This window comes from Camponotus vicinus, unplaced genomic scaffold, assembly GCF_025532165.1.
Source record: "Camponotus vicinus isolate PSW18456_S1 unplaced genomic scaffold, iyCamVici1.0 SCAF_13, whole genome shotgun sequence".
Classification (NCBI taxonomy): Eukaryota; Metazoa; Arthropoda; class Insecta; order Hymenoptera; family Formicidae; genus Camponotus; species Camponotus vicinus.
This window is the reverse complement of record NW_028141949.1, coordinates 6,836,129-6,849,036: the sequence shown is the minus strand read 5'-3', so window position 1 is coordinate 6,849,036 and position 12,908 is coordinate 6,836,129. Positions and strand designations below refer to the sequence as shown.

At 29.8% G+C, this 12,908-nt stretch overlaps 1 protein-coding gene across 5 annotated transcripts in view; it reads left to right on the top strand.

Moving 5' to 3' along the window:
- The window catches only part of LOC145964422 (carcinine transporter), a 37,138-nt gene that overhangs the window by 16,411 nt on the left and 7,819 nt on the right, over nt 1–12,908 (top strand). For 2 of the 5 annotated variants that reach the window (XR_014436457.1, XM_083087152.1), the window contains exons 1-2: nt 7,416–7,471; nt 12,424–12,674. Coding sequence is in view for 4 of the 5 variants with exons in the window: in XM_083087152.1 (XP_082943278.1) it covers nt 7,442–7,471; nt 12,424–12,674 (281 nt within the window). In the remaining variant the exon portion in view is untranslated. Of the gene's footprint in view, nt 1–7,415; nt 7,472–9,036; nt 9,383–12,423; nt 12,675–12,908 lie in introns of those variants that run through there. The other 3 variants (XM_083087154.1, XM_083087155.1, XM_083087153.1) reach the window with 2 other exon arrangements.

Below are 12,908 nucleotides of genomic sequence, written 5' to 3'. Positions count from 1 at the left end.
AGCGGAAGATAGGTATCCGTGCGGTTTATTCGTTTCTGTTTCGTTTATGTTGCGAGATATAAATTTGGAATATTTCGGATAGATTTTCGGGAAAAAGGAGGAGGAAAAGAGAAATGTTATTCGCGCGTAATTCTATATAACGCAAAGATGATTTCGATTTCTGATGCAATTTCCTCATTTCTGTTATATGAATGTTTGTGTCGTTTATTGGAATCCGTAAAGACAGAGATTTCCTTATCTTGATACCTTAGTCTCGCGAATGTAGCTTCTTCGACGCTACTACTCTCTGGCAGATTCTGTTAAAGTAGAAAAATATTTGGGAAAGACTAACAAATTAGAAACTGACAGTATTTATACTATTTTGGATTTACTGGACAGTAATTATGTTTAATGACTGAATAAAAAATTCTGTTTAGATAAATTCTTAGATAAATTCTCTTTAGATGACTAATTTATTAATTAGTATGCACACATACACAAATAATTTTATTTCTTAAAATAAATTATTCTGTTAAAAAATATTTTCTGGGCTAAAAATATACAGAAATTAATCAGCGTAAACAAGTTTGACGATAAATACCTAATGATTCATAATATCTTCGCTATTAGTTTTTTGAACATGAAATAGCCAGAAATTAATAAAGATCAATTATTATAGCAATAGCTTTAATATTTAATTTAATAATTAATTTAATTATAGCTGATCCGAAAACGCAAAACTAGCCCTATCCTATTATTTTTAGATGCGATACAAAATTAAAACTGAATATATTCGTAAATAATAAAGCTTCTCGAGCGATTAGTTAGATGATTTAATAATTTATCGCGCAATTGTTGATCGGTGAAACTGCGATCTTTAGTGTTTTCCTCGAAATTCCTCGAATTGCGAATTTTTTCTCAAGCTTCTTCGTGGAAATACTGATGGGTGCTCATAAGAGTTATCGATCGGCTATTTATCAAGATGACAATAACCGGCTATCTCTCGATTCCGATGTTCGTATTCTCGTATCGCGAATCACGACATTTCCACGATACACGATTCTTGCCCTTGACAGACTTGATGAATTATTGATGTTGCATTTGAATTCATTTGAATACAATAGCACGAAATGGCCAAGGAACTTGCGGCTTTAGAGAGAGCGACGGCCTGATTGGCAACGGAAGTCGGGGCCGAGCTTTAAAATGTTCGTAAGAGACGATGGCGAGTAATGATTAATGACTGCAGAGATATTTATGTAAATCTGATTTTTGTAAATCTGATGTAAAACAAATGGAAAAGTGGAATTAAAATATGCTTCATAAATAAAGAGAGATAAAATATAGATAAGATATAGATAATAATACTTGCATATTTTTGGTGGTGAAATAGAAACTTGCAATCTTCAAAATTGTAGTAATTATTATATTTAAATAGTTATTAAATAATAAATAATTTGTTTGGAATATTATATTATAATATTATATTATAATATTTTTTTTTTTTATTTTGACATCATATCGCGTTTTCTATTCGATTATTTTATTAAATCATATGTAGAGCATATAAATCTATAATTATAATCTGCAATATTAAAGAAATAGGATACTGAATACAGCTATGATTGGCATCGATTCTCGGCGATACTAGCGATGAAACAACCAATTCAGTTTTTCAGAGCAAGTAGATTCCGTGTACTATCGAGTGAGCCAGTCGAGTGTGACCGCATTGACATTTTCAAGGACTTCCTAAAGGAGGACGAACTAAAGGAGTGAGAACGAGGATTAGATTAGGTCACGTGAAATGACTCTGCTACTGCTAAAAATAAAAAAATGATCCTCGCGATTATTGATCTGTAAGATGAGGAATTCTGCCTTAAAATATAGATAATAATACTTGCATATTTTTGGTGGTGAAATAGAAACTTGCAATCTTCAAAATTGTAGTAATTATTATATTTAAATAGTTATTAAATAATAAATAATTTGTTTGGAATATTATATTATAATATTATATTATAATATTTGTTTTTTTATTTTGACATCATATCGCGTTTTCTATTCAATTATTTTATTAAATCATGTATGTAGAGCATATAAAGATGGCGATTGGCCTGCAAAAAATGCAAAAGGTGTTCTTCAGATTGTCTCAAAGGTAATATTTGTCCCCTTTCTCGTTTGCTATCTGGTATATATAGATATTTTACACAGTGAGGCAAATTTATCATATCGAGCTTAATAATAAGAACAATTATGTCGTTTGACAAAACATAGTGTAACGACAGAAAATAATCGTGATGTTTGGTAGATATCGCAGAACACGTGTCGATTAAAGTACTCGGTGATTAATTACGTCAGGTCGGAAAATTTTCTTGAAATCTCCATTGTAGATACATCGCCGATAGTGTGGAATTGTTGTGTGGTTTGCTCTCTCGAGACCACATCCGATCGATATCTCGACGAGGCTTTCGTTGTTTCAGCCGATTTTGCATATTCTGTACTTGAAAATAGATGACCATGTCGTTAGCACGTTTTGGTTGTATCTTGGAAAACCCTACTCTATACGGAATTTGCAACCGAGAATATTCCGTGAATGCGGCAGTTATATAAACGCGTGCATATTTAAGATTCTTCTATGCGCGCGCGCGCGCGCAATCGGAGGTTGCAATACATTTCCTAGATTCGGCAAAAAAAACCCTTCCATAAAGGATCGCGCGTCTTTGTTTCTGAACGACATTGAATTTAATGTGCGAAAATGTGAATGTGTCCATACTTTTTTGCACTACTATTCCTGATTTTTTGTACAGTCTAAATTTGTTTGCTACTCACAATTTACGTCGTGATTTATAATGCTACAATGAATCGAAATAATCGCGACTGCTGTGAGTGGCTTCGACCTCTTGTATTACAACCTTGTAATGAAATTGTCGAATTAAAAAGGAAATGTGAATGGAGAGTAATTTATTCTATATTAATTAAATTCTATAATAATTTCTATAGTAGTTTATTCTATAATAATTAAATTAACGTCACAAAAAATAAGCTATTATTTAATTCGTAAAATTAATAAACGTATAAAGAATCATATCTTCGCAAAAAATTATAAATTCGTAATTTTTGAGTATTTCTTGTTTATTAGCTTTAATTTTGTCATGAGAGAATCAGATGTTATCCTCTGATATTATTGAATTCATTATTGAATTATCATTCTTTTTAATTTTGTTTTTAGCATTTATACGTTAAAAGAAATCTGCTGCCAGATATAGTTCTGTTTGCGACGAATTATGTATTTGCCGTCTATTATATTCTTGCAATTTATTAACGAAATGTTACGATGATACTCATGATACTCATCTCCGTCGGATCTTCTATGCTTGAGCGAAATTAATTGCCGTTCTATATTCACTACAAGAAGACGTTCTCTCATATAACTGCTATCTAAATCCTATAATAAATAACGATTTACTTGTCTGGTTGTTAATTGCTTTCTTCGTAGTGGGCTAAGTCAGAAACACCATCGGTAAACGATGATCAGAAACTACCATATTTTGCCTCATAAATTATGCATGCAAATCTCGATCAAATCTTTGAGTCACAAGTGTTGGTAACAATTAACGTTATTTCGTCGAGTATTATTTATTGTGGCTTTCAAGATACATATTTATCTTTAATTATATGTAAAAACGTTTTGAAACACATGCTTTTAAGAGACACAAATAGATTCTTAATAAGATAACAGTACATGCATACACATAATTACTTTATGATAAAAATAAGACATCAAAAAATTCACAATTTACGTAAATAAATGAATAAAATGAATTAAAAGATAAAAAAATAAATTATATAAAGGTCTTTATATATAGTTAACCTCGATCTGATTTTGTTTTTACTTGATATATTAATATTTTTATGGAACTTAAAACTGTGGCCTTACTAACAATTGCGAATTTTGTTCGTTTGTAAAGCATTCATTATAGAATCATCATTTATCATATTAAATTACAGGAATTTATTTACTAAAATCATGAAGGAAATTAGTTATTTTTTTATTAATGGCTAAATATAATAGATAAATATAATTTACTAACGAGATATATTGATAGGTCAAAGACTTGTCACGAAGAAAAGAAAAGTCGTTAAAACAATAGATGAAAAAGAAAATAAAATACTATCTCTCATAAAAAGACGATTTTTATACTTTGCTTGAATCTATACAAATCAAAATCTTTTGATCACAAAAGTAAATAGAGAGAGAAATAAAAGAATAGTAGAGTGAAAAATTGTTCATCTAGCAAGACGAAAGAAATATTGCAGTTTTAATCAAAAAGAATATCTTATTACAATCGAAAAATATTTTAATAATATATTTTTTAAATATCTGCAATTAATTTTTTTTAAATATTTTATGAAAATGTAGAATTTCTTGTTTTTTGTAGGAATGATAAAAATAATTTTCTGAAAATATCAGATAAATGGTAACGAAAATAAGATAATAGTGTACATTAAATTGCGTCGATTTATCAATGCTTAATAATACACAGTATATTTAAAATCCGAAATTCTCTCTACATCATTAAATGATCGCGAAATTACTTGCCGCGTACCTCGCATTTCGTTAAGGACCACCGTTACCGTGATTAGTGCACTTGAACTCGACCTGTTAAAAAGCTACCGCCTTGAGCTACCGTAGGTCTTACGTCCTTGCGGTTAGAGTCGATTCATAAATTCGCGGAAGTCTAGTAAATTCCTCTCTCAACACACGTGTCTTTGTTACATGAAGCATTTATTCGAGCATGATGCACTTGACTCGTATTATACATGACAGATGAATTCGTTCCAGTCGAGAAACAAAAGGACAACCAACTTTGCGCTTCCAACTTTCGCTCCTTTTAAATGCTGCGATTTCCGTTATCGCACACACATGTTATATCTCGTTGTAATATTAAAAAAATAATATAAAACAAATTAAATTAAATTAAATATAAGCTTTAGACTCTTCTTTAAATCTATTTTAAATAGATTCTTTGACAAATGACTCTAATCTAAGTCATCTAAATGAGGTTTTCTTGTTACTCTGGACATTCTGATCGTTTGCATCACTATTTTACTACAGTCGAATTACACGGATCTGATACATTCTCGATGTACGCACCATAATACTATTATTATTTAACATTTTTAATTTCTCAAGTAGTCTTTATATCCTCTTGTAATCGCTCTCTGACAGCTGATTAGATACAGAAGTACAGACATTTTATGTACATTATTTCAATTGTTTCCCAAGACGTTGATACGTGAGAAATTCATAGCGCAACATTTTCAAGCAGATCATTTAAGTAGAGAGCAGAAATCATTGATGGTGTCAATTAAATCGTTTTGATATCACTTATGATGGCGTCAAATTTATTGAATTGTCATTGATATGTCAGTATTAATACGAAGCAATTTAAATTTTGTTTTGCTGTCGTCGCTTATGTAATATTTTTTATAGCTCTATAATTGATTTATTATTAAAACATAAGATTTTATATCGAAAGCACCTCTTTCTCTTTCCTCCTCTCTCTAATCGATAAATTTGGACGTTGATTGGAATTTAAATGATATTTAATTTAATGATATATCTTCAGCTAACACATTAAATGAGTTTGTGAAGTGAAGAATGAAACATCTGTTTCTAAGAAAATTTTAAAATGCTAATCACAATTCAATAATTATACGAAGCAAGAATATCAATAAAAAAAACTTGTTACGTGTCTTTCAATTAAAATTCAATTAGAAAAAAGTATATTTTATAAATATATATTGCACTACGGGATGTGACGTGTTCGCAGTTTTATTTTGGCTCTGCCTTCGTTTCGCAATAGATAATCACTTAGATAACCAAATCTCAGAATGTGAGATTTATGACTCATGACTTGCTCTTCGCAATTTGCATATCTTGCGTCAAGGGATATAATAAAATATCAAAAAATCTATTTTCTGTAAAAATTAAAGAAATATATTTTTTATTAATTTTCCTACCGTTACAGACATTCACATCAAAGCATATGATTCGAGCCGTTTATATAATGAAACAAGGCACGCAAAGCGAGAGCATTAAGTGTCGACATACGCGTGTGATGACATTTCGAGAGAGAAAAACAACGAATCTGGATTCCCGTGACGGACGTGACATCACGTTGCGCGAATATTATCCGGCATTCCTCGAATTTTTCCTCTTTTCCTTCACGCGCAAATGAAGAATCTCGCTCATTTTCTTCCACCTCGCAAAACCGACGCTTAAGCATTCCTTCTGCCACTCTTCCACTGTCTTTCGCCTTCATCAACCGGTTTCTCGGATCGTCCGACCTTACCTTTCGACGTCTTTCTTGGCGTCTCGATATTTTGTCTACCGTTTTATACGGGTCTCTTGGGTTTTTCCTATCAAGATCGTATTGGATCGATTTGGAATAGAAGTAAAATCACGACACATCGTCGTCGAAAATAATTGTCGTTGTAATCGTTGTCATATTTAGTGTTATTTATTACATTTTAGTATTATTTTCCTTTCTAAAAACGTCTAATCATTTGTTGATTTCTAATTGGAATAATTCTCTAATCATATCATCGTGTTTCGTCCATGAGAACAACATTGTTCCGAATCTCATAATTTAATTTGTTTTTAATTTGTTTTTAATTTTTAAAAAATTTTTTTGCATTCTTTTTATTAAAAAAATGAGATTTTTTGCTTTTGACAAACACTCGATTTTTTAAACTTGTAAAATAAAGTAGGAAAAAGAAGTATATATATGGAAATAAGTCTCAGGTAATCAGTCTCATAATATTATTGAAAGTTTATCGTTGACATGATGATACGGAGATTGGAAGCCACGTTTTGATTGTGAAATATATTTAATTTATCTTGGATTATAAAATTACGTACATTTCTTGCGTTATCATTATTCGAAAATCTCTCTTTTACAGACAGATTCTCAATTGTATGAGTATCTCACACTAAAGTTTGACTGATTTGACACTATACTATCGCAACATGTCTGCAAAGTGTAAATTTTTCCAACTTATTGTTGGATATTTTTGACGTTTACAAGTTATTGCATTATATATTTTTTAAGAACACCCTGTATACATGCTAATAATGATAACAAATGCAAATTTAACACGAACATTTTTCACGAATGGCAAATTCCTTTATGATTCCGGTAAATATGTTTTGATGTTTCTTCTTTCCTTCTTTTCTTCTTGCGAAGAATAGTAACATGTTTTTTTTTTAATTTACATTTGAGGCATTGGTTCAAAATAAAATAAAACTGTAATGAAAGGAAGAAATGTGGCGCGTACGTATAAATAGCATACGTATAAATTGTGTTAGCCTAATTAAATTATTGAAGCCTAATTGATTCGGTTGAACAAGTCTTATCGATCATTGTCTTCGGAGATGTTTGGCTGTCTCCATTTGTCTCTAATGGCTCGTCATTGTTTTCGATGCCTGGAAGTAAGTCTTAATTTTTAGTTCAACTTCTTAACTTTTTAATTTTAATTCTATACGAGTCTATATTCAGTTTATTTATTTATATTATTCTAATTTGCTGTTGACTTTTAAAGATTGACACAAGAAATTTTTCTACTTATTTATTAAAATTATTCTTATTTGCTGTTTGACTTTTTGAAAAATTGACACAAAAAATTCTTTTTTTAACCTCTTAACTTTTTAGTTTAATTTTATTGAGTTTACTTTATCCTATCTTTGTTCATATTAGTTTATATTATTTATTTAATTTATTTCAATTTTTGTTTTTATTTCATTTTCTTTGAAAAATTTTTGACTGATTTTATTACAGGCATCGTCAAAATAATGAAGAACCGAGGCATTCATTATTTCTTTAGACGGCACACTTTATAACTGATTTCTATGTAACTCTAACTGACTTCTATGTAAAACTTTGTTATTTCTTTTTTTCATCACATTATCATTTTTACGCTGAAGATGGCCCAAAAATAAGGTCGAAACGTTCGCAAATTTTTCTTTGTAATTTGTTCTATACTTATTTGTTTGTATAATAAGTAACTGTGTTATAAGATCGACACTTGACTCGTATTGCCATTAAAATTGATTTGTTTATTTTTATATTTCGAGTCTTATATAATTTTAATTCTTATTAATCATCATTGGGATTGAACTATTCGATACAGCCAATTCTTTATATAATTGTTTAGATACTTAATTAAATCGCTTTTCAATCTCATCTATCTTATATTATTCGATTATTATCCAAACTATTTCATATCATTATGATTCTCCGATATGTAATCTCTTTTATTGATATTTATTCAATAACATATTTGTCGAAGGGAACATTTGAGATTACACATTTGAAGATTCAGGTCAAGATATTTTCCCATTCTTTTCAACTAAAATAATAATATTTTGTATCCCATATTTTTACTAAAAATTAATTAATTATTAAAATCAAATTAATTATTAAAATTATTAATGACTAAACTTATGGGGGGTAATTTAGATTAATTTAAATAGTTTAAAAAAATTTTTTTAAACTGTATTGATTTTTCCAGAAAATATGTTACGTATAAGTTCATAACATTTTAAGTCTCTTAGCGATTGTTAGGATTTAATGTCACTTGAATCTTTTCCACGAGACATTTATTCGAAGGCGCACCTTCGAGATTGACGCGCACTCGCACCCTTCTCCGAGTATTCTCTTCAACATGAGTGCGCTTAGATGTGTAATGTTAATGCGAAGAGTCGCGGAAAGTCGGAGGAAAGTCACGTGCGATGACGTTCGCGGAATAGAGGAGGTAAAAAGGCCGGGCGCCCGTGCGTAAAATTGATTTCCCCATGTGTATTGAAATCCCCGTTTACGCATTCACGTTCTCCGATGACGTCACTTGGAGAACGCGATTCATTCTCGTTCTCGCGTCAAAGCGCGGGAACAGGTTGTTCGGTCTATCTATCCGCGGTTTGTACGATCCGCCGACTTCGCCATATCAAAGTGGGGAAGAGTGTGGTTTTCTGTGTCTAGGTGGAAGAATATAAAGCCCCACCAATCGGTTGCACAGCCGCCAGTTCACGCGCCTCACGAAACGACGATGTAGTGCGTGTACATCCGAAAAATTGGAGGCGCGTTACGGAAAATCGGAAAAGCGCGGTTTCGATCGCGATCTATCGTGATCTGTGAGTGAACACAAGTATTTATCGTAATATCGCGTATTTGGAGTATATTTTTTCTTCACTCCTTTTTCTTTATATTTTTATACATACACATGGTCCTTTTGTATAAGGTGTGAAATTTCATTTATTTTGTGCATTATTTATTTTTCCTTTTGTGTGAATATAACATTTTCTTGTGAGTCTCTACATTATACTTTGCACGAGAAAAATCAACAGGTAAAGACTACTAATTTTTCCCTAAATTTTAAATGATTTTATCCGTTTTGCCATTTTCAGTTTCTATTTTTGTGCATACAACGTAAAAAATGCCTTTATGAATTTTTTGTTACGTTTATTTTAAATGACAAGTAGTTTTTACTGTTCTCTTTCTAATCGTCTCAAATTATATCATTTTGATGACGATAATTGTCGGTTTGAACTTGACTGTTAAAAATGTTGAATATAAATGATAAAAATGCATGATAAAAAAAGTGATAATTGAAGTGATAATTATCAATATTTAATATGTCTTATATTCTGGATGTATTTCTTATATTCTTATATGCCATTATATTTAATGTTTTCATGTATTATAACAATAATCAAGTGTATGTAATTACATTTTTTTTTAATTATTTGATTGAAGTCAATCGTTCATGGTTGTATATAGTTTATAAAATTTCTTATAGTACAATAAAGAAATATTGCGAAATATTTACGGTTGATAGATCATCCGAAACGAGGCAAGAGTCGATTTAACGAACAAAGCAAATTATTGGAATATCAATGGGATACAGTAAGATAAATAAACCAACCGCGTAAAATATTATAAATCAATAAATGCAATAGTAATTAATTTAAATCGATAAGCTTAATTTAGATCAATAAAAGAATTAATTGTTAATACGTTAATAATAGGTTGCATTGTGTTTATGATTTCAATAATATCGTGTTTTTTGCTTGATTATTTTTGACCTATAGTGTTAAAATATTTTTACTAAAATTAATTCCTAAATTCATATAGTATTTAATGAATATTTGAAAGCATTATTAACGGCGATGACTTTATAGTATGCGCCTTCTTTTCACTATGTATCAAGAGCGATGTATTTATTCTATATAATTACTTGTGTATTAATGCGGTGTTTAAATCGTTCACACAATACCATGTCGATATCTCAGGAAATCTCGTAAATTTTAATAATATAATTTACATTCTCCATAAGTATGCATCATAATATTATTTGCGCCTTATATTATAAATGCTAAATTTATGCGAAAGCAATTTTCGTATATTTTTATCAGAAGAAAGCCAGAATTACGGATAATATATATTTCAAGTCAGTCCCTTTATTTTTAAAACGTTCTAATTTACAATTCAAAGAGAAGACAAAAAATACTATCGATTGATCCCATGATTTTTCTGTGTAGTTTGCAAATATAAACAATATAGAGTTTAAAATTTTTATTTTGGAAAAAATCGAATATTAAATTGTATAAAAATAATGAAATTTTATGAAATAATAAATAGGAAAGGCTGTAATGCATATATCATATTTTCTGTTTAATATCTATACGCATTTTAGTATTGTATTACGTCATAATTATGTGACATTACCTATTTCTTTATCATATATTTATTGAACCGTTTATCATTTAACAAGCAGACAGTTTTTTTTTTAATATACAGAGTGTTTCACAACCTCCGTAAAATACTTTAAATAATAGAGTATTCTGATAAAATAGAGTAAAAATTCTAACAAAATATTGAGGCTACAATAATTTTCAAGTTATAAGTGATCAAATTTTGCGAGTGATATCGCGTAAAACAGGCCCATAACTACATATACGTAGAGGCGTATTGATCTATCATATGTTATTAATTTTTTTCAAGTCAGGTGATATTAATTTTTACTGTAATACAGTTGATCTTATTTTGTCGTTTCTTACATGCGTGTTTTATGTGTATGTCATGTTACATGCATTATGGCGATTAATTAATTAACGAATTATAAATAACATGTGAAAAATTTAATTGTTTTTTAAATAAAAATTTAAATAGTTGATTAATTATCACATTTAAATAGAATTATAAAATCTAATATTTTCATACATTTGGAAATCGAGGTACATTTCTTTTTAATCACAAAAATATTGTGGACTAATTGTGGATTAATTTATTATTATTTTTCTTGCCTTTTCAGATTTTAAGAGAGAAATGAACTTATGTGGCTTTAATAATTAAACCTATTTTTTGCGATGATTTAATTTTATTTTGTTTTTAATTAAATTGAATCCTTTGATTTTTTATTAATCTCTCATAATTTATTTTTTTTTTAAATGCAACAATTTTGAGAATAATAATAATAAATTAGTTTTCATATAAATATTGTAAGCAAAAATACATTCATTTGCTATTTTTTTCTTGGCTATTCAAAAGAGATGCTCGAAATGTCCTCCTTCCATTTGTATGCATAATCGTGTACGTCTTAATAAATTTTGACTGGATTTTTTTATCATTTCTCCTGTGATCGTTGCTAATCTTTTGAAGATGCGATCATGCATCGAGCATCTCCTTTGAATAGCTAGGAACTCTCTAGAATACGCTATTAAAATATTTCACGGAGGTTGTGAGACATCCGGTATATAGTTCTTGTTTTTTCAACATAATATTGTTTCGATATAATTATTGAACATTTAGTTAAATAGCTGTAGCTTCCATCTTAGTTAAATAGCTATAGTTTCCATAAATTACCAGAGTCTTTTGTTTATTTCTATGTTCTTTTCGCTCATTTTTATCTGAAAAAAATAAAAGAAAAACAAATTTTAATACGCTATTAAAATATTTCACGGAGGTTGTGAGTCACCCGGTTTATAATTCTTGTTTTTTCAACATAATATTGTTTCGACATAATTATTGAACATTTAGTTAAATAGCTGTAGCTTCCATCTTAGTTAAATAGCTGTAGTTTTCATAAATTACCAGAGTCTTTTGTTTAGTTCTTTGTTTACTTCGCTCATTTTCATCTGAAAAAAAAGAAAAACAAATTTTTTGCTTATTACTGGAATAATACCTGCCGGTATTTTGTCTCGACATATCGCTTCTCTTTATTTCTTCATGACATTAACATTTCTCGCATTCCAGCGATTATATTCATATAAATACTTGTATATTCGACGACCTGTAAAATATTGGCGATTTAATTGTGATAAATCTTTTAAGGAAATTACGAAAAAAGAGCGAGAGAGAAAAAGAATACATTCTTGCCATTTTTCAGACGACGGTCATGACCGGGTCCACGAAAGTTGAGGAGGGCAACGGTCCCCCGAAGATCGAGACTTTTGACGACATCCTACCATATGTCGGCGAAGCGAGCAAATACCAGTTGTTCCTGTTCATTCTGCTCTTACCCTTCACAATCGTTTACTCCTTTTTATACTTCGCGCAGTTCTTCCTCACTCTCGTACCCGCCGAATATTGGTGCGCTGTACCAGAGCTGGAACCCTGGAATTTCACTGATCATGAAAAGTGAGTTTCAACGAAGAGATAATTTCTTTTTCTGCAGCGATGCTTAAAAATTAAAGTATGCAATTGAAACAAATGCAAAAAAATAAACAATATTTAGATAATTATTATAAATAAAAGAAGAATATAAGCAGAAGTTCAGATAATTTCTGTAAATGAAGCAATTAAAAATTTATAAGACAGTGCAGAAAATATCTAGGCATAGACATGATTGAAAGGATAAATAAACTATTTTCA